The sequence below is a fragment of the Nannobrachium achirus genome (assembly GCF_963921795.1).
Source record: "Nannobrachium achirus genome assembly, chromosome: 1".
NCBI classification, from domain to species: Eukaryota; Metazoa; Chordata; class Actinopteri; order Myctophiformes; family Myctophidae; genus Nannobrachium; species Nannobrachium achirus.
In genome coordinates this window covers 21378499-21402030 of record NC_137810.1, presented here as the reverse complement: position 1 = coordinate 21402030, position 23532 = coordinate 21378499, and the positions used below count along the sequence as shown (strand labels likewise).

Here is a 23532-nt window from a genome sequence, read left to right as displayed (position 1 = left end):
CGGCAAACCCATAGACCGTGGAAAAGCGTACACGGACGGACGGACGGACAGACACAGACATGATGTGCCGTTTTTCAAAGTAAACAGTGACCTTCGGTCGCAATTCCAATTCGTCTCCAATGGATATATTGATCATCTGAAGTGAAGCCCTAAAAAATCACAAGATTGATGGATGAAGGCAGAATTTTCATAATGTTCACATACTGTATCAGACTAGATCATGGGAGGTAATTTGTAATTAAAAGTTTAAAACCTTCAGTGTTTATTAAAGAAAAAACATAATCTGTTCTGAAAAAGAATAAGTTAATGACAGGTGTAATTGAAAGGTAGGGGTCAGTTGGTCAAGGGTTAAATTATGAGTCAGCGTAGCTGATTCTAAAACGTGAGGAAAATAAAAGTTGCCCTAATTCATCTGTGTGTCACTGGTGTCTGAGGCCGGAGAGCCAATCTGGAGCATTTAAAACTTTATAACACACACCTCCTGTCTTTAAATTATGATTTCATCTGGGCACAGAGGGAAGCAGATAAAAAAGTTAGCACCAGTCACAGACAGAGCGAATATGCTTTAAGTCTAACATTAATAGCTTGTTCCTTCCCCTTGGAGTAGCAGAAGCCTGGCTGGAATTATAATGACACTGCTCCACCATACCTGAGCAGCCATTGATCACTGACATAAGACCAGAAATACACCAAGGCCTTTCAAAATGCATGTATTTCATCACATACCTGAATGTACAGAAAGTCATTTACACTCATCACTTTGATGGCCTTGTCCACAGAAAAAAGCAGCAGTGAAGAATACAGTCTGTTTTTCCCCTCCCCCCTCTCTCTTTCAAATAATTACATTTCATTTTAATACAGTCTTAAATCATCATAAAACTAGCTGTGGCACAGCAGGGCTGGGATGCAGGGGGTGGTGGTGGTGGTGGGGGGAGCAGTCACAGAGCTGTGGCAGCATGTGAATTCACCGCCTGCTGGCGCAGACTTTAATAACGTCTCGTTTGAATGCCCTTCCTGTTCTTGACACAAGTCTTGTCTGTGAGATATAGAACATAGCAAGGTGGTGAAAAAAGATCACTTCATTTTTTCAGTTTTCTTTTTTTCTCAGTCTCTGGGACTTTCTGTAGCTATGAGCATCAGTAATCCTGAGGGTCCAATCTTTTCAGCTGATGGCAAACTGACAATGTTTTCTCATCAGGTGCCCAAAATGTAAGATTTGTGATTTGCCTCTCATTCATTGGCCCATGGCGACTACGATACAAGACTAAAAAGAGCCTGAAGGTTGATGCAAAGGGATTGTTCATCTGTGTGGAATACTCCCAATACCTCTAAATGGTTAATGTATTGAAATGCACATGAAATAAACAGGTCACACAGCATTCAAACTTTTATAATTTTGCAGATAGGAGTGTCAATAATGTTTTCTTTTCTGGACCTGTAAATGGTTGTCGTGTTCTTTTGGGGAATAGCAATTATTAATATGTAACATTAGGTACTGCTTCACTTAAAACTTATGTAAGAGAACACTAGAGGATATTCTATTTGTTGAGGAGTTAAGTATGGACTATACATCATTATTCTATGGATCGACATGACTGGCCTACAGCCCTGAGTTTGAGAAACAAGGTCATACAATTCTGCTAAACGAGGACCTTTTACTCAAACGAAAGTATGCACGAATGCAATCTGAAATATTCATGCTTTTAAAAAAATAAACAGTGTCAAATGATATTATGATTTATGATGATATAAAAAACAAAATCAGTTTATGAATGCATATTATCACAATTAAAGAAGGTGAACTCTTATAAATATGTACATTACAATGATAGACTGTAGTTTATACACACTTAATACATTCTGTAATATGTAACAAAGTATGATTACAAATGCAGTATGATGCAATAGAATTGTCTTTACAAAGATACAATCTGACTTTCATTTCCAATAGGATACACAAAATATACAACATGTTAAATGCTTAATGTGTTATTACAGTTTCATGAGAAATGCTAATGTGTGTTACTTAGGAGACTGCTGCCTTCTGATACAGGCAATTTAAATTACAGCACCCTGAATTACAGTGAAAGTTGCCTACAAATTAAAATGATTGGCAAATCATTCGTTATTTGATGAAGCTCATACTACTATACAAAGTGAGAAAATGGGGTACTTGATTTGCAACCATTGAAGCCCTATTTCAAACTGTGTCCTGGCAAAAGAGTGAAAACAGCCAATCTACAAGCTCACAATTATGTGAGCTTGTAAATCTGTTATTTCTCCTATTATTGCACATTTCTGGAAAAATAAAAAATAAAATAATTGCCCACAATGACATGCCTAAAATAGGGACGCCAGGTTAAGTGGCTTGTAAAAAATTCCAACGATCTGACCAACACTATCAGGATCTGGTGAGGGAAATTAAGCCTTTTGAGTAGCAAACAATATTACTCATTACAGTGTAATTGCAGAAAGATCTGTAACCTAAAACGCTACAAATGGAACATGACTTGGATGTTTCTTATCAAATAAGGTGCAATGCACAGAAAAGAGGCACATGTCAAAAATATGTAAATAGCAGAACCTATACACAACACAGCAGTCATACAGGAATGGATCTTTACATAGCTGATCATTCTAAAATACTGACAAATGATAATGTCACATGAAATGGTGTAACTGTCGTTATGCAACATATTCATTTGCATTTGAAATAATCTCTTCTTCCACCCTCCCTTCGGATCACAAAGTATCTATGATCTGAAGAACTTTTCAGAGTTATATTTTCCTCTCACAGAAAGTGTGAAAACACTTCTGTTCACAAAAAAAGATGAGTTTGTGTTAAAAAGAAACACCCCCTCATCACATACAGTTCCCAAACCCTTTTTAAAACATTATTTCTAATATCAAGAGTACATAAATATGATCCATCAATGAAATGGTTTGTTTGCTCAATTGACATTTTACTGATTCTATTATCTTTAAAACCTCAGCACTGCTTCTGGGTCTTTTTGGATGGCATGGAACGTCTCCCAGTTCACGATCAATCAGATGACATGTTTCTTAATGAACTCAGCTACTACTTTGGATTCAGCCTTTGGATGACCAAGCCTGCACTCTCTGCAGCTAGGAGAATGCAGACGCATTAAGGTTAATTTAATACCCAGTAGCACGACAGTCACTTGTTCAAGCTAACAATGCATCACATCAGCAAGCGATACCGTCATGAGATGGATTATAAAACAAGCTTTACAGGGGGGGGTTTAAGATCAAAGTACAATCAGTGTGACGTGTCCCGTCAGTCAGTTGGACAAAGAACAATAAACTAGGATCAGGTTGACTTGATGGAGACCGATTGTCAGGACAGGTACAGCTACCACAATACTGTATTTATAGCTGAACATGAATATTAGTTTCTGAATATTACGAAAATGTGTTTAACTGCAAATGCCAAAAGGGGAAAGAGCCTTTGCAACATGCCTAAACTCCGGATGTTATATTTCTAGGTTTTTTGTATAATAAATCATTTGCATAATAGTTGTGCTGTGATCTTGTCAGGTGTTATGTGTTTGTGTGTGTGTTCAGGCATGCAACCTTTGCACCTCTCTATTCACGAGAGTTCACTGAGCAGGGTGAACAAGGCACCGCAGGGATTCTGCTCTTATAAAATACATGTACTGGCATGAAAGCAAAACTCATCACTGGTACCGGTATATGATTAATCTTTCAGCTAATTTAAGAGACCCCCCCCCCCCCCCCACACACACACACACACACACACACACACACACACCCACACACACAGTTTTAAGAACAGGTGTTATATGTTGGCAGCTATGTGAGGTATGGCAATATGATGGGGCCCATGAGAGACTTTGTCAATGGTACTGATGGCATGCTTGACTATCAGTATCTATCAAGTCATTTTCAACTGTCTGTTGTCTGAGTCTAAGAGTCTTCAGCAGCTGAAGCACACATCTCGTCTGAAGTGTTCAGCTTAGCAGCATCAAAAGGCACCTAGCTGAGGCTCAGTTCCCTACCAGTATATATGGGATATGTGCATTTAGTGTTATCCAACTCAGACACTATCAGGTATAGCATGTGCAGTCTTTTGAATAAACTGAATTAATCACACATGGGAACTGAAGTTCTTCCTACACCTGTGTCTGATAAGTGCCATTTCTCTGTGCAAATACTCCACAGCTGGTACATGTAGTTCTTTGATCTGTGAATCATATATGGCTTTCCCACTGTGGAATTCAAGCATGTTTAGGTTCCAGCATTTTCCAGAGGGTTCGTAGAAAAGCTAAAACATATCAGTCGTGAAAAACTGCAGTTGAAAACAATAGTCATCCATGTTTGCAGTCCATTGAGAAAGAGTACTGTTGGAAAACTATCAAAGTTGGCTTTGTTTGTAGTCCAACAAGGAGAAGTGCAGTAGAAAAACAATAGTCCACAACTTTGTAGTCCAACATGGACCATTAGAGTAAAAAGAACACTCCAATAGTTGGCCATGTTTACAATTAAATTAAGAAATACAGCGGGGAAAAAACATGTTTGTCTTCCAACTCAGTTATCTACTGTACAATAGCATCCACGTTTATCTGCTGTCTTGAGACACATCACCCCAGGTGCTGGCTTCATTGTCATCTGAATCTGACAGCGCTGCTGTACACAAATCACTGAAGATATCTGCAAAGAAAAATAAGAAACGCCAGAGTCAAGGACAAACTCTAATTAGCAGTTAGCAATACACGTAACATATGGTTGCCAAGCAAATGGGCATGAAGGCATACAGGCAAACTGTGGCATTCAAATAGTGTGTTTAAGGTAGGGTTGCACAGCCTGCTGCAATGCCAATAAAACATAACAGACCAAACAATGCAGCTTTAATAGGAGTGTAAAACAAGGGCACATAATAGTGAGACATTCAATATCTACATCAATATCAGTCAGTGGAGTGCATAAAGAATTATAGCAAAGGGGCAGACTCGGGCAATCAAAAGTGAAAGGTAAAGGGTCTGTTTGTGAATGGATTCCACTTAGCCAAAATATTGCAGTCAACTGCCAATGCATGGAACTCTGCCCCTCTTAATATGAAAACATCTTAGAGAGGGAGAGGAGGGGGGGGGGGGGGGGGAGAAGAAGACAGGGCAATAAAGAGAAAGAGGAAAAAGGAAAGGATCATAAGACTAAGTTAGGGGGAAAGAAGGGGAGAAATAAATAAAGATACTAGTATTACAGAGAAACAGAGCTCCATAATAAAAAAGAAGGCTGTGAATTAAACACTTCCAAGGACCAGCCTTCAAGCTGATGTGGAAATGAGGAGATTAAGCAGAGAGGGATCAGAGACTACAGGGTGGATGGAGTGAAACATTAAAGCAGCGAGAACAGTGTGGTGGGGGGAGAGAGAGAGAGAGAGAGAGAGAGAGAGAGAGAGAGAGAGAGAGGGAGGTGATCGTGCTGCAGTGAGTGACATCATGCTCTGCTTATTCAACTCCACAGCCAAAAGCTTTTCCAGTCCCACCCGCTCCATCCTTCCATCCACCCGAATCCATCCAACCACACTCCCTCTCCCCAAGCAGCGGGCCCACCTAATCCCTCCGCGGCTTCCAGCCCAACTGCCATGAGGAAGCACGAGGAAGTTGAGACTGATTTATACATCAGCAAAGTTTCATGCGATATGCATGACAGTGACACGTTACTGGCGTATTTTCAACGTTGTCACAAAAACAGTTGAAAATACAGTATCTTTGTTGTTCTACGTGCTGCAAGACACTTTTGTCACCAAAGCATAAACCGAATATGAGCGAGATGAGGGAGTGAGTGAGGGAGCGGTGGGTGTGAATGAGTGAGCGATAGCAAGGCTGCCAGTGGTTAGTCAGGAATACCAGTGTTGTTACTTAATGAATGACCTCCTTCAGATGTTGTCTGCAGTATACTGGCCGGGACCAGCCCGGTCTCCTCTGTTAATAGGTTCTTGACTAGCCTAGAACATACATGAAACACATTGTTTTGGAGGTTCCTTCGCCAGCGCAGAGAATGAAACAAAATGCACACGTGTTGCGACCAAACTCAATGTGTCCTTCTCCAAACATGAGACATGAGTTAATCTTCCCGCACATTCCCGTCTCTACTTTATTTGTCAACGTTTAGGTCAGACGAGAACCTTCATTAGGACATGATGAGATGCCCTTTTGAAGGTCCTGAATAAAGACAATTAAAAGAGAATTGATAGAAGTGTGCGAGAGTATACAGTGCTTTTTCTGAGGCAATGATTTTGAAAAAGAGGGCTGCCAGGGCACACCAGAGGGACCAAGTGAAAAGGAAGACAAAAATGTGTAAATTCACATTCAACATTATTGTGTCATTTTAATCCCTTTCAACCTGGCTTCTCTATTTTGGTCATGAAACTATTGATTTGCCTTAAAAGTAATTAAAAAGTACAAGGTTTTATAAATTACCCAAAACAGAATACATTAAAGTTCTTATTTAAGCTATATCATTGATGGAAAATAATAGTGGGAAAAACACAATTTATAAGTGCTGGTGTGACTGTCAGAAATAAAACGTCTAGACAGTGCATAACAAGAGGAACGCTGACGTACTTCACACACCCATCTTACTTTTTATAATCGGGACCTGACGATGACAAGTGTAAATGATGCACTTTATTCTGCTGGGACAGCGTAATAGCGTGGATAATCAGTTTCTCATCAACTCTCGTGATTCAACCTCAGAAGTTTCTAGTTTTCTAGTGAGAGGCTGAGACAACTCGTGATTCAGAAGTTTCTAGTTTTCTAGTGAGAGGCTGAGAGACATTCTCTTAACTGGCACAACTCATTTAGCAGAACTGGGTTGCAGTTGGCACACACCTAGTTCACAACACACACACATGCGCACGCACACACACACACACACACACACACACACACACGCATGCACACACACACGCGCATGCACACACACACGTACATACACGAACACAGAGCATTCACAACCCTGGATTGAAGCCAAACTATTGAAAATTCAGTTCAAATTATTCCGTTCGGTGTGTGGGTTTTCCATCTAAAAACTCTTCTTCTCAGTTCCTTAAGAAGTTGGCTTTGTGGAGATAAAAAAACTTTTTGCCAGACTCTGAAATCAGAGTATTGCGAGCAAATCTTTATCCTATTCATATTGTGATGTATTCTGTTGGCAGGACATTGGTGGTGCATGTGCTGAAGCCTTCTGGGCCCTGATGCAAATATACAGTAAATTGCCAGCGGCAAGCCCACAGGGACAGACGGGGACAGCCAGGGACAGGGTGTTTTGTGTGTTTGTGTTTGTGTGTGCGCGTGTGCTTGCGTGAATGCGTGTGTGTGTGATAGAGTGTATGTTGTTGGGTGTGAAACAAACACTTCCTAGGTGGAGCGTGCTCCTGGGAGCAATGTGTTAGCAGACGAATCAACACTTGGATGTGAAAATGTGTCAGCAGCGTCACAGATGCACAGCATGGAAATAAGTAGGCTATTCACAAGTGCATAGAAGATCTGTCACATACACTTGGCACCTGATTTGAATTTAAACACGCACGCACGCACAAAATTCTTCCGAATCCAATGCTGATGTAAAGTGCCATATACCGGTAGCTATATATCGCTCTCCATCTGACGAAAAACATGAATAAAGACGAAGAACTTATGAATTCCTGATCTTGCTCAAGCGAGGAGGAGGGCGACAGCGGGCAGAGATGAGTGTGAGTGAGGTATTTTAGTGACAAAAATCCATAGATGAAGATGATAGAAGACACTTTTAACACATGAAATATGTATGAGCTGATGAAAAATGGGGATATTCAAAGGATTTTAAGTGCAGCTTTTATCTAACAGGGTATTATTCACCACCAAATGCACTGAGAAAGAATGAAACCAAACCAAAACACCCTCTCGGCTCTTCCTCTCTCTCTCTCTCTCTCTCTCTCTTTCTCTCTCTCTCCCCCCTCCCACCCTTTGTTTCCCTCTTTTCTCCGCTGCTCTCACCATGGCTTCAAGAGGCCCTTTCCTAGCAAGCTAATAACCACTTTTTGCAGCGAATCGAAGGATGGATAGAGAGACAGAGGAGCAATGAGTTGAATAAAACTGACCTATTTATCATTCATCCAAATGCATTGTGTTCTCATTGATCTAGAGTTCCAGACTGTAGTGTAGACGATTCTCGTCACACTTTTCCCCCCTCCTTTTAATATCTCCCAGCGCTTTATCAGGGTAATGTTATGGTGAATTAAATTCTAATCCCAAATGAGGGGGATTGAGCCTTTAATCGCTGCACAGAAAGAGCGAGAGAGAGAGAGAGAGAGAGAGAGAGAGAGAGAGAGAGAGAGAGCGAGCGAGCAGAGTTCAGAGAGAGCAGCAGAGTCGTTATTTCACTATACTAATTTCACCTCTCGGGCTGCACTGATTAATGTGGGCCAGCCTCTACTGTATATGGACTGTAAACCAGGATGTTAATGCATAAGGCCCACAGAGAGTGCATGGTGGAGGAAAGCAAAGTGGAAGCTGCCGCGATAGATTTGTCGTTTGGCAAATTGTCATCTTCTCCATATTCTGCTCAAGTTAAAGTAATGTGCTGAATAACTTATCTCAAGTATTGAATGTAAAAAAACACATTCAAATTTTAGGATGTAATATTTGAACGCCTGGGAGTTCTTGATGCATTCACGTCAAATGGTTATGTTGAAGGTTTTGTTAAACTGGCTCGGGATGCACTGACAATGTGCATCATCTGATAACGTCTTTCTCCTGGCGGCTGGCTTGCTTTATGAAAACTATGTTATTTGTGCGCTATGTATTTAAAGACAAACGCTTTTCATAAAAGTAACTGCAGCAAATTACTTTAATGCTAATGTTTCTCCCTTTTTATTGACATCTGAAATTATGTCATTTCATTTATGTATGCTGTTTTATTGTAATGTATTGTAATGTATTATTGTTCCTGGTTTTATGCGGAGGCTGTGGATGAAAATGAGCATTACTGCTAAACCTGGTGAATTTACATTAAATTATTATGTGAAATACACATACATCATGTAGGTTTCATTAATAAGCTCTGTCCCGTCTAAACACACAAGGTGAAATCATACTGTACTGTAACTACAATCCCATTACCAGGGTGAAGAAGATGGGATTCATTTATAAAAGTATGTGAACTCCTTATTGTAAGCTACCTTTTCGGAGAACAATTACATTGTATTACTTTATGTTCTTTCTGCTGGTAAAGTCACTGTTCCCTGCTCCCCTGCGACTGAGGAAGCTATCATCATAGAATAGTGATTTGTGTCTACAGTGGATCATCAGCCATGCGTGTGACTGTCCCAGAGGAATGCAGCTACAGTAATCAAAACAGAGCAACTTGCAGTAGATAATTAATCAGGATGGATAACCCGGTGCATGTGGCAGGCGTAGTGCTCTTTGAAAAGTCTGCGGATGAAATACACTAGATGCCGTATATATTATCTTTACTCCTTTTTCTCCCATTTTTAGTATTCTTTCCAATTAATCCCCAACACATTTCTGTGTTGCCACTGCTATTGAACACTACTGGCTCACCTGCCAGCGAGGAGCCCCCACAGTGTCAGGCTATATATAATGTTATCTTAGGCTTACACAATGCAACAATTAAGGCATTTCAAAGAGCCCATGCAGGTGGCAAACAGTGCATTAACTGTGAGCCTTATTAGGTAAGCCAACCAAGTAGTTAAGGGCATGGACTAAGACATTGTAGTACATGCCCTGATGATGACCAGGTTCTGGTCGAAACATGTCGGCTTTTTAACATAATGAAATAGTCTTGTTCCTCCCTTTTTAAACTTTTGAGTGCCTGGATCACTTTGTTCTTTTTGATGACTTGATCCCGTCGATCCAAGAGCACCATTAGACTCGTTTTTACTGTTCTTATTCTCCGATGAGCACCTGGTTTTCTCTCTCTCTCCAATTGACCTTATTTGTAGATTTTGGACAGCCTAAAAGCAGCGCTGTTTTTTCTTTTGAGAAAATTTACATTCACTGTAAATTAACTGAAAGAATGACATGGCCTTGATGCCCTGTTTTCAACAGCTTTCTCTATAGCGGGAATAGACTGTGACCCAGTTTTAATGGAGGTTATTCAGTTCTTGATGAAGGTGATTGTGAAAGTGGAATTAATGGCGTTCCTCGTAATGATATAATAAATGAATCAGATTTCATAAATGTTCACATAAATTAAAACCACTCCAAACTACAAAAACAACAACAACTCCTCACAAACATTGCCATGTTAGAATTCAAATAAATGAGACGTTCTGTCTGGATGCCACCTCCTCCCAAAAGGCTCCCCTTCCTTCTTGTCCTCAACCAACCCCACCTCATTATTGCTGATGATGAGCAAGACATGTACATTTCACTTCATTAGACGGCCAACTGTGAGAGTCAAATAAATGGGATTTAACAAGCTGAACTTTCAATGGATAAATGTAGAATATAGTTAGGTGGACAAGAAAAATACATTTAAAATGACCGACTCTCAATTGAAGGCTAGCAGTTTGCATTTTTGCACAGTAATTTTGGTGTAATCTGCCAGGCCAATACTACCAGCTATAGTTTCTCAGCATTGGTCCTAGTCAGAAACGGTGGTCCTATTGATAGGAAGCTGGGATTCCTATCAATTTCCAATGAAATATACTGATATTACTTAATTAGTGTTCATTTGTTATATACACGACTCACTTAAGCAATCTTGTGCCATCTAGCCGGAACAAAATTAATAAGCCTTTAATTGTCTGGCTAATGCATGGCAAGAATAAAGAATATACCTACGCGTTGCGGCAACAATGCTTCCATCAGGGTGACACAATGGTATTCCCCACAATTCCTTTTGAACAAAGTATGACTAATGAGCAAATGGCAACGCGCTTAATTGCCATGGTGAACTGCAGTGCTAAGCTGACATGGGAGTATTGAGTGGGGCGGGCCATGTTGATTGATTCATTGGCTTCTATAAAAAGTGCAATGCAGAGCCAATAGAAACTCACCAGTGTCCGTTCTCCGCCTCTTCCAGGAACTGCACAAGATCACCTGACTCCAGTGAGAGGTCCCTGGCTGCACGAGACTCATAGGTCAGCTGCACGCGGAAACGAGCACTGTCACCCTGCCAAGAGGGAGAAGAGTTTGAGTGTGTGCGTGTGTGTGTGTGGGTGTGTGTGTGTGTGTGCGTGCGTGCGTGCGCGTGACCATTTTGTCACTGTCTTGCAGAATCCTTGTATCTCCATGTTTCAAATGTGTACTTTTTTTAAAGTAAAGCCCTGCTTCACCATACAAGACTGTTACACAAGACTAGTAAAGATAGCTGATCTAAGCACAAAACACCTCGCACTGTGAGGCGTTGTGTGCTGGTAGATTGGCTATTTTCACTATTTTAAATCATTTTTAAAATGATAAATATACAAGGTTTCCACCCGACAATAACGATATGTTGATGTGCGTAAGTCGCAACCAGCACACATGGGTTGGGCTTCTATCCATTAAAGAACATGCTCCCCAGCTCTATAATGCACATCACACAGATTATAATGGTGCTGGAAACCCTGACGCACCCAATAGCCTCGCACCGCTATAATCCTCCTCTCCTCTGCTTCCTCCTCCCTCATTCCTTAAATGTCAAGTCGTCAGCGCGCGGCGCTAACGAGATGAGCGGTGCTGGGAAATAATTACGCTGCTAGAGGGTTCTTCTTTCAGAGGGATTGGACAGGGATTTAAGTTGGAACAAGAGGAGAGCGAGGGAAGAGAGGATGAATGTTGAGCTGTTGGGAGAGAGGGACGGTGACGGCTCTCCTTTGACATTTATGATCAAACCGGCCATAAATGTGCTTCATAACCGACGGGATGCGGATGGGCTGGGCTGGGCGGGTTCCGTTCAGGTCAGGTCAAGTCAAATCAAGTTGATTTAATTTCATACAAAGCAAACTCAATGTGCTTCACATTAAAAGACAAAAAAAAGATTTACAAACTGATATAACACCACCTCATCCCCAACAAAAACGTTGAATCATGTGGGTCTCGAGATCCACATGGGAATGGTATGGTTCCAATCTGGAACTCGGAATGTAGCCAGCCTGTGATGTCAAACATATATGACAAATCTGTGACGCACGTATGACTCCAAATGTAGGCAAGGCTTCAGTCAGATCACAGCCTCATTGACTTCCGTTATTAAATGAAAGTAAAATATTTGATTAATTTCAGTTTTTGCGAGGTGAGCTCCAGACAGGACACACACGCGCGTGCATACAGAACCTGGGCTAGCCTCTTAAGCCCCTATCAGAGTCGGTACCGCGGTGAAGAGCTATCCACCGCGGTGTAGTCTTTTTGAGTCATAAAACTACAACGTTACGTCATTCCTCGCGGTGAAGAGCTTTCCACCGCGAGTCCCGACACATCTCTCTGTTTTTACTTTCAGACAGATAGGCTCTTCACCCCGTTCACTGATTGGTCGATCTAGACCAGTCAGTCACAGTGTTAGGACTTCACCGTGACTGACTATGATAGCCTTCACTTATTTTCTGACTTGAGGTGGAAAGCTTTCCACCTAAAATTTGCGGTGAATAGCTCTTCACCCTGGACTCTGATAGAGGCTTCATGGAGACAAGCCATGAAAACGTTTATAAAACACCCATCCATTCACATTGACAAGATAAACAGCACAGCACATACACATGAATAGCGTTCAAACCCCTGGACTCAGCGGCGGTGGTCAAGTACATTACCACTGCCACATGGCCTATTTTCTGCCTAAGCGTTATAAGAAACTATTTTTAGTTGTACTATATTATATTAATAGTTTTAATATAGACCGCTTCCACACAAGCTCTTCAGCACTCCACTTTCTCAAAACGACTTAAGCCACGCCCGCAAGCTGGCTACGGGGCTTTTAAGCCGTGACATCATTTTGTAGGCAGAGGAGAACTCTGCCCCCAGAGCATTTTCTGTCCCTCGCTATTTCAACAGATCCGAGACAAAAATAACGACTAAAGTATAATTCTAACACTTTCCTTTCAACAACAAAGAGAAGAAAAATGTGTAAATAGTAAAAATAGTAAAAGGATTCACGGAAACTGGGGGCAGAAATTCTCCTCTGCCTACAAAATGATGTCATACTTAACAGCCCCTGCAGGGAAACCACGCCCTATATAGGGCATAGGACACGGAGACTTGGAGACTTAGCAACACAACACACCTCAAAGTACAGGGTCATCCATTCGCGTTCATACATAGTTATTTATACTGTAACAATTACTTGTATTAGTCAAATCAGTTACAGCTTTATTCAGACTCACAGAATAAAACTAAAATTATTGTCTTTTGCTCTTTACAGCCCTAGTTTGGGTTTGGAACAAAACCTTCCAGCAGAAGTGTACTATGTAGCGCTACTGTTAATCTGAGTCACCTACATTCTTATTGCTGCCTTCCTCTTCTGAGGAGTTGGACAGCTCCTCAGCACTGGAGGGGATGGTCTCAAAGTCCTCTGTGTCCATGGAAGGCAGACGTCGCTGGCTCCACCCTGAAGGAAGACAAAGCAAGCACATGAAAATAATGTTGGAAATAGTGCTTGCTGCTAGCAGCACATGGCTGGCACTTTACAACAGAATAGATTTCCAAAGGCTAGGCAAAGTGAACAGAATCCAAGCCGGTGCAAGCTAAAAATCACTTTGAGCTTCCTTTTTGAATGCATCAGCAAGAGGTGAGCCATTTTTACAGATGTTAAAAAGAGTCCAAACGGACTCCATGTTGCACATTATCAGCACTATTCATCAAAAATACTTCCAGCGAAAATTTCAAACACTAATGATCAAGTGCACTTCAAAAAATAAAATGCCAACAGACTAAACAGAATGTGCAAAAGACAACAAGTCTGCCTCTTTGGTTTCCATATGAACACAATTACAAAGAAGAGCGTAGATCAAACAGAGCTGATTACACCAATATGTATCCACACCAAACAATCAATCAAATTACTCTCCTTCAACTCACCAAGTTAAATCAGACGACACATCTGAGACTCAAATCATCATCATTTTACAATCATGCAAACCAAAAACAAGACAATCATGGTCTGTAATGAGCTTCCTCTCCTGGGTGTTACCTGGTTGGGAGGTGGATCTTGGGACGGTAGCGTTGCTGCCGACAGCAGCAGGGGTAGCACTAGCGATGCTTTGCCGCTTGGCCACTGCGGCCATAGCACCACGCAACGTATCTGGGATGAGAGCAACACTCGGTTCATTGGTGTGCTCCGCCATTACAACTACATCTCTAGCAGTAAACAGCGACAACAAACAGGCAATCCGGACGGCGAAAACAAATCCACAATGCATTCCACACTGGCACAGTTTCTGGAGCAGTTCAGTCTGACACAAGAGAGCCGTCCAACTGGTTAGACTAAAACTGAAATCAACCAGGGAGTCAGAGAGTGTTAACGATCTAACACAGCTCAACTCAAATAAACACACCAAAACTCCAAAAGCACATAACTCAACAACGCAAAATAAACACACCAAAACCAATGATTGACAGGCAGTCCGTGGTCCTTGTAGTTGTTGTTACTCATGCTACGCTTGCATTAAGCGCACACCATGAGACATGACAGGTGCAGTACCTGTACACCGCAACACGGCAAAAGAGCAGGCAACAGACACACATGTAAAACACACTGTGTGCTAAGCACTGTGTGCTAAGCACAAACTGAAAAAAATCATTCACAATGAGTACTCTCTCTCTCACACACACACACACACACACACACACACACACACACACACACACACACACACACACACACACACACACACACACACACACACACACACACACACACACACACACACACACACACACACACACACACACACATACACAGACATAGACATGCACTAACATTATCAAGCAACACTGATCATCACCATTATACCAAAACAGCACATCTCGTGATTTACCAAGCAAAATAATAAAGGCTGAGCATGCAAGGAGCCTGTGCAACACATATCTCTGCATGCCACTGTACCTTCATAACCAAAGGGAGTGGGATCACTCTTTATCTCATGTCTCTTGGGCTTAGTGCTAGTAGACGGGGGACCTGGTGAAGGAGATGCATGCAAGGAGCCGGATATATCAGAGTTAGTGAGTTCATCAGAAGACGTTTTTAGAGGATATTACAGCATTTCAACTTAAAGGACCTACACCATGCATTTTCACTTTTTCTATTTTAAAACCTTTTTTTGGGGTCCCACTGGCACCTTCTATCCTCACAAAGTCCTATTTCTGTACATTGTGTCTTTCTCTGGTTTTGGGAAGACAGAGATGAAAAGCTTTCCACGGGTTCTCAGAACAGTGCTGTTCTGAGAGTTGACGCATGTGACGTCACACGCGTTTCCCGTTTTTTTTTCAGAGTAAAAAAGAAAAAAAAATTCAAAAAATTTTTTTTTTCAAAATGTTTTTTTTTTTCAAAAATGTTTTTTTTCAAAAACTGTCAAAAAGTCCCAAAAAAAATATTTTTTTTTCAAAACTTTTTTTTCAATTTTTTTTTTCAAAAACTTTTTTTTTCAAAAAACTTTTTTTTTCAAAAACTTTTTTTTTCAAAAACGTTTTCAAAAAACTTTTTTTTCAAAACACTTTTTTTTCAAAAACTTTTTTTTTTCAAGAAACTTTTTTTTTCAAAAACTTTTTTTTTTTCAAAAAACTTTTTTTTTTTCCAAAAAAAAACCCCCACTAGATGCGCCCCTGAGCAAACAGAGGCCGTTTTGGTATTGCAGCTGGAGAGCCTCATTATAGTAGAGCTAGAACAAACAAAAAGAATGGTCAGAGTGTTTGTTGAGGGTTAAAACCTGTCTAAGACTCAATTTTGAGCATATATTTATACAAAAAATATAGTTTTAAAAGCATGGTGTAGGCCCTTTAAAGACAGCTAAGAGGCAATAGAAAACTATTGAGCCTCCACAGTTCGTTTCAGTAGTCTAATATGATACAAAACAAGGAAAAGGGTAGAAAATTGGCATCATGATACAAATGATGCCAAAAACGAAATCTAAGAAACCAAAGATACGTATGCATAAATATATTACAAGTTATTGGAGACAAGTGGAACAATGTGTCTAGGCAGCACCGTCTAGGCAGCACCGTTGTACAGTGAGTACTGTAGCAACAATACCAAGATTTAATAGTCATTTCCATTAGGGAATGGTCTTATCAAAATTGCATCAGACTTGTGCGATACTGTCAGGGCGCTGTAGATAAAAGAATTTACCAAATGACAAGTGAATGGAATAAATGTCTGTCTTGCAGTGTGTGTGGGGGTTGGGTGGGGGCTCAGGTCAGTCAGGTGGTAAAAAAAAAGAATCATCGAATTTTCAGCAGCATTTAGACTAGTTAGAATGGTCACAGGTAATTGAAGTGCATGTGATGGTCAGAAAGAGAAGGGAGAAAAGGAACAAAAATAAGAGAGAGTTCAATGTCCTTCTCAGATTCCAATTCCTTCTCCCTCCCTCCCTCTCTTTCTTTCTTTCTTTCTTTCTTTCTTTCTTTCTTTCTTTCTTTCTTTCTTTCTTTCTTTCTTTCTTTCTTCGGTTAGGAATGAACATTTCATCTGTATTCTGACAGTAAATTGCACTTGCTTTGAATGTCACCCCACGTTCCAAATGTCAGCTTATCAAAATTCCCATTTCGTTTGCAGCCGACTTTTAAAGAGAACAGTTATGTCTATTCAGTGGTGTGTTTTTTCTCTCTCTCTCTCTCTTTCTGTTACATTGTCTCGCTTTTCGTCAAAGCCTCGGTTTCCTCAACGCATCTCATACATTTCAAGAGGGTAATAAATGGCGAGGACTTGATGAGAAAATTGCTTCCCCCCCCTCTCTCTCTGTTTACAGAGTTCAATTCAAAAATGTGTTGGAATGGCCATCCAAAATAGACAGTATTACGGAAACATAATGAATAATTGGTAATGAAAAATACCATGTTAAAGCTATAGTGAAATTATTAAGTTTGAATGGGCTTTCGACTAGTAGTAATATTATAACGGACACCCTGGTACCTTTTGCACGTCGTGTGGCAAAGGAGGACGAGGAAGAGGAGGTGAGAGAGGAGGCGAGAGAGAAGCGACGAGAGACTGTTGATTCTTTAGCAGCGGGTTCTGCAGCCAGCAGGTGATTAGGAGGAGAGAACCAGAGAAAGGGAGAGAGAGGGTGATACATAAAAGAGGGGGCCATCAAGGCCACAGCGAAAGACCAAGTGAGGAAAAGAAGATTCCAAAATAAAACAAATGTATATTAGAAAGCAAAGGAAGAAGCAAAACAGAGAGATAGAGAGAAAGAGAGAGGGGCAAGGGGATGGGGGAAGACAGGCAGAGAGCATAAGAGCAGAGTTAATTAAGTTAGAGTTCAGAAGAGAATCATATTGGTTGAGGACAGAGATGTGTCGCCGTCTGTCTCCCTGTAAAAGACACACTTGTGTGCTAACTAGACAGAGTAGCACTTCAATCCAATCCATACCTCTGCAATCTAACACAAGCACCGCACTTATCGATCTGGGTCATAAGCAGCTCTGAAGAGGAGGCAGTGTCGCACACGGAGGAGCATTGTTAAATGGTAAGTTTATTTATTGGCAAGCAGCCAGGACGACGCCACCTGCCATTGACCGCCATCGATCTCTATCTGGTGGGGGACAGTGAAGTAGATCAGTAGATGCACATGAGTGAGTGTGTGCGCATCTCTAAAACCTAATGTAGAAATAGTCATGCAGTCACGTCGCTCGCTGAAAATTAACAGATTTTCAAGCAAAAAATTTGACTCATTGCATCTTCCTCGAGTATGAAATTGCATAGTCACTGTCTGGCCAAAACCTCTTAACTCCATTTTTGAGGTTTTACATTTTTTGGCATAAATCAGGGCTATTGAACACCCTTTACACCTGAGTGTTGGTTAAAATAATATTGAACCGGAAAGTAGTAAAAAGTAGTAAAATTGGAAAGTAGTAAAAAGTGCTTGGGACAAAAAACCTCCACTCCACACTTTCTGCCAAATCAGCTAACTCCACCCGATTGGCCCTCTCTTTTTTCATAAATATGTGCTATTGAACACCCTTTATGTCTGTGTGTTGGTTAAAATAATATTGAACCAATGAAAAGTAGTAAAAAGCCCTTCGGTCAAAACCTCCTAACTCCATTTGAGCTCATTTTCCCGAAAAGTTACATTTTGGAGTTAGGAGGTTTCGGCCTGACAGCAGAGATATGCTTATTCAAGTTTTCCTGTGTTTTGTGAACTAAATAATGAAACAATAAACCTCAATGTCTCTCGAGGCCTAACTACACCCCCCACTCCACGGCCGGTGCTCTCTCACTGTCTCATTAAGGCTCCGTGTTGGCTAGAAAACTGTCCTGACCACCACTACAACATGAGGTGGTATCTGGAATCAAGGACTGTCCTCCTCCAAAAATGTTAATATGCTTCCAAAATGTCAAGATGGCTTGAATATTAGCAGCTGACATTTAGCGTTGCACTGTGCTGGGGAATTTAGCCTTGCTTTTCCCAGCCCAGCCAAGCTATCTTCCCTCCCTCCCACACCCTGTCTCTCTCTCTCTCTCTCTCTCTCTCTCTCTCTCTCTCTCTCCCTCCCTCTCCCTCCCTCTCCCCATCTCTGCGTCTTACCTCTTCTTCAATGTTCTGTGTCTTTCCTAAATTGCAGGTTCGGTGGCGCGAATTGGTCGCAAATAGACATTACTGACATACATAGATAAGGCATGAATGGGGAGGCGGAGGGCGGAAGACGAGACGTGGCCTTTATCTCGGTGAGACGCCCGAGGCGCTGGGACACAGCGAGAGCAGCAAGATGACAATGAGACCTCAAAGTATTTGAGGAAAGAGGACACCGCCGCAGGAAGGACGACTTCCAAGAGATGGAGACTTGAAAGTCACCAGCAAAAAACGAGTAAAACAAAGGAGAATCTTTTTTTTTTTGTAGGTGCATCGAGATGACAGTGGTGATTCTCAACATGGCGACAACGATGATAATCGATCTACTCTAATTCTATGGTAAATGCATTAACAATGTCACCCGTAATGACGTCAAAACTGACACGGATAGTGACGACGATGATGATGATGACAGTGAAGAACCATGCCGTTCACGGCGACAACGATGATAATGATGGTGTTGGTGATGAGGAAGATGACAATGAAAACGATGACAACGGAGCCAAATGGTAGAGGATGACGATGATGATATAGACAGGGATTTAAATGATGATCACTGGTGGTGGCGTTGAGGCGTTACCTGCGGGGAGAGACCTCCTATTGGACAGTCCCTGCAAGGTGAAGCGCTTCCTAGCGTTAGCAGCCGTATGGCCGGCTGAAGCATCAGCTGAGAGAGGAAGAGGGAAAGAGGTTTAGTATAGGAGCAAATGAAAGGAAAAGGTAAGTAGTGTGCTAAACGGAACAAGGCACAAGTCAATAAGCCACTTAACGCAAAGTCTAAAATTGGAGAAGTTGGTACGTTGCAGAAAAACGTCTGGTTTAAATCGGTACAGGTGGTATAACCTGGGTGTCAGCAATAAAGGAGAAAATGCTCTCCCCAGCTAATATCAAATCATCATAGACGAGTGAACATTCAATTGGTCCAGTATAACTGGGCAACAGAAGCAGACTTTTCTACACAGCGCAGCTTGGAGATGTGAGTCATGTGTTAGAAAAAGCCCTATTAAACTTTTTGCGAGCGGGTGTCGTGCACCAAAAACAATAGATGTTGTGAGCTATTTTTGATGTGCAACACCAACGTACAGCCGAGTGTAAATCGAGTTTAAGGCAGGCCAGCGCTGCACAGAGGATGAAGCATTGAACAGATGCTGTTCTAAGATGGAGAAGGAAAAAAAATAGAGAACCAGAGAGAACCAATTATTCATTGGTTTAAACTTTTCATCTATCCACCCATCCATGAAACTTTTATTCCCCCAAAATAGCCTGCACAACTGGCTCGCCTTCTGCAACTTCCATCCATACGTTCCGGTGTGCTGGTGCTCTAAAAAACTATTTACTGGTTCTGCTCCATTTATCGGCCCATCTGTCTGTCTGTCTGTCTGTCTGTCTGTCTGTCTGTCTGTCTGTCTGTCTGTCTGTCTGTCAGTTAAGCAGTCAGTCTACTGTATGTGCTCTATGAAATGTGTACAAACAGTTGCCTGGCACCAGTCCAAATCACTAGTCACGTCAATAAAAAAAAAAAAAAAAAAATATTCTCTCAGTTGGAATTCCAACCGGCTCAACCAGCGTCTTTTGAATGCAATGACGGAATTAAACAGCCCAAGACAGTTTAAAACAACAATGGCAGCAGTCATGTTAGCCGATATAATTGATGTTGCTATTGAAGCTGTTTTAAAAAAGACTCCCAGGAATAATTCAGGATTAGTGTCAGGCTGTTCAAAAACCCACAGTCTACTGAAATAGAAAATTAATCTGGGATTTCAGTGTTCCACCAAATTTGGTGACTTATTGAATTCTCTGAAATCTCTTCACTTTATTCTTATTCTTTTAGACTGAATAATGAAGGGATACAAAATGGAAAGTCAGGCTAGACAAATAGGTGAGAGGCAGGTTGAAGGGCAGAGTGAATTTCTAGATTCAGACTCCGACTGCGCTGTCGGCTTGTTCAATTTTAAACAATGTTTCCACAAACACAGAGCTAACAAATGGGGCATTAACTCTCTCTCTCAGCCAAAGGAACAGGGTGGACAGTCTGGACACACAATACTTAAAGACGTACTCCGGACCACAGTGGGAATTGGCAACGACTTTAATTGGGGAGAAAGGACCAGGTGTAAAGCCTTCAGAGTGTTCATCCCAAGTTCCTCAAACATACACTTAAAAGCTTTCTAGAAAGGTTGGTTCTCACATAGGCCTTCATCTATTCATGAAAAGAAAGAAAAGACACCTGGGTCACTGCTGTGAACGGAGTCTGTGCCCTTCAAAACAGTAGATCTAACGCTTGAAATGGGTCAACTGAAAGCCATGCTGGACTTCAGAGGAGTAAAACCCACGCCTGCACCCACACATTGTAGAGATGTAGATGAAAGCTGGGATACAGAAGCCCATGTTTTTCATGCTGAAAAAAACGTAATACCCCCGCTTTTCTAATGCCCAGATATATTAATTTCCCCACCTTTTGGTGGCAATTTTTCCCCTTTCTACAAATGTACTGTAGTAGTTATGCCATTTTCCTGGTTTCCCCACACAAATGTAATGGAATCTTAAAATATTTAAACCACATGCCTCCTCTGATATATACATGGAATCGCCTGCCACTTCTTTTCACCTGCCAACAAGGAGCTTCAAAGAGAAGACAACCGATACCTCATAATAAACTATAGAGGAAGCTGTGCCGAGTGGTTCTCAACCTGTGGGTCGGGACCCCCAGGGGGGTCCCCAAATTATATTGGGGGGTCCCCAGATGATTAACTTAATGTGCAACGTTGTTTTCTCACTCAACAGTGAACAAACCAACATAACGTTTAAGTGTATAGAGGGTACCTGCACATTTCTAAAGTGACAATTTAAGGACTTTTTAATACATCTACAATGACAAATTATACATTGGTCAAATTGTCAAATATTAGAGGTTGAAATTGTGAAAATAGCCGATCTACATGCTCACAACGCCTCGCAACAACAATATGTTATACAAAATGTAATGCCTCAACTCTTAGTTCTTGTCAGGGTCGTGGATCCCAAGTTAAAATGTGATTATTTTGGGAGTCGCGGCCTGAAAAGGTTGAGAACCACTGACCTATAGGATTCGGTAGTGCAGCAACAAAGAACGGCCTCCCAGTTTTCCCTCCTGCAACACTGGGCCATGTGCTGCGGAAGATTCAAACCACTAGTCTCCAGGGCAGGAATTTTACCCTGGCAACACCCAAGCACCCCGGGTGGTGGGTGTAGTGTGTGCTGGTCACCAGCGGTATTGCATTTCATGCTACGTCACTGTGTGTCGTGTGTCGTGTGTGTGTGTGTGTGTGTGTGTGTGTGTGTGTGTGTGTGTGTGTGTGTGTGTGTGTGTGTGTGTGTGTGTGTGTACAGGCCTACCACTGGTCACCAGTGGTACAGCAGCTCATGATATGGACATAGATAGTCGGTCTGGGGACATACCCAGACCGAGACGGTGTACCCAGGTAGGAGACGGTGTGAAAAAAAATCGAAAAGAAAGTTGATGCCCCTGCCATTGAGTTACAGTCCTGGCGTGCATCTATATTGAGGTTCAGTGCCTCCTCCCTGCCACGGGGGAAACACTGAGTGTTTCCAGCTGCGTTGTCTATCAAAACATGATCTGCTAGTAGTCCATACTGTCTGAAAAACGTCCAAAATGTCCCAGTGTATCCCGTCCACGCCGGCCATTTATAAGTCTTATAGCCTTATAAGCCGGGGCCTTACACTCCACGGTGGCCACATAATGTGTCAGGTGTGATTGATTTTCCTTCTCAGACGGTTGATGTATCCTCCTTTATGAGGAGTTTGTGTTTCAAGGACAGCCCTGGGTCTCCTGCCCTGTGGCGGATTAGCTCTCTAACTGCCCATATTACCACCCTCATCATTATCCCTCCAACACAGAGAACAGGGAGGGTGTGGAGGCAGGGAGAGAGAGGAAGTGGAGAGAGAGAGAGAAAGAGAGAGACATAGGGAAAAGTTCAGGGTGATGCAAGATGACGACACGGTCGGGGATGTGGAGCGAGAGAAGGAGAAAGAGAGGGAGAGATGGAGAGATGGAGGGTAGAAATACTCTGTTACAAGTCTGGGTTTCAAAATGTACTTGGTTAAAAGTATGAAAGTAGTGGTTATCAAAGTGTACTTAAAGTATCAAAAGTAAAAGTACAAAATGTTTGAAAAGAGCAGATGGGCTATTTTCAAATAACCTAGGAATAAAATAGGGCTGAAGTGGTTTATGTGTGTTTTGTAATATTATAATGTATACCTGCAAAGAACTAAAAAACTGTAGTGGAGTAAAAGTACAGTATTTGGATCCGAGATGTAGTGGAGTAGAAGTAAAAGTATTGGAAATTGGAAATGCTCAAGTAAAGTACAAACTAGTAGTACTTAAGTAAGTGTACGTGGAGGGAGACTGATCCTCAGGGAAACAGAGTCTACTATACTTATCTACTTTCTGTGCCAATAGCAGTAATTTGGGTTCAATTCCATGCTTAGGTCTTGGTCTTACTAAACATGGGGACCACACTGATTGCCTACACGAAATTGGGCTGCTATGCACTTCTGTATGGACCGCAGGCACAAAACCTATAAATGCAAATGATGACTGATGAACTTGGCTTCACAATGAACATGTCAATTGCAGAGCAATCGTCCCTCCAGGCTGTCGGATGTAGTCTATGTTTGGCTTGCCTAACGCCAAACTAGCTTGTGCTAAAAGAACAATGGCAGCTTGTCTGGTATTTCAACAAAAAAACTATTTCTAATTACCTTTTAGGCACAAAATAGGCCAT

The 23532-nt window shown here is 41.6% G+C and overlaps 1 protein-coding gene across 1 annotated transcript in view; it reads right to left on the bottom strand.

Annotated features, from left to right (window-relative positions):
• Positions 1 to 4600: 4600 nt before the first annotated feature.
• The window catches only part of mcf2l2 (MCF.2 cell line derived transforming sequence-like 2), a gene marked incomplete at both ends in the record, with an annotated part of 142994 nt that continues 124062 nt past the window's right edge, over positions 4601 to 23532 (bottom strand). The window contains 8 exons of the mRNA XM_080732614.1: positions 4601 to 4692; positions 5892 to 5989; positions 11048 to 11160; positions 13463 to 13572; positions 14155 to 14265; positions 15070 to 15141; positions 17092 to 17190; positions 19329 to 19415. Coding sequence (XP_080588740.1) covers positions 4601 to 4692; positions 5892 to 5989; positions 11048 to 11160; positions 13463 to 13572; positions 14155 to 14265; positions 15070 to 15141; positions 17092 to 17190; positions 19329 to 19415 — 782 coding nt within the window. The remainder of the gene's footprint in view (positions 4693 to 5891; positions 5990 to 11047; positions 11161 to 13462; positions 13573 to 14154; positions 14266 to 15069; positions 15142 to 17091; positions 17191 to 19328; positions 19416 to 23532) is intronic.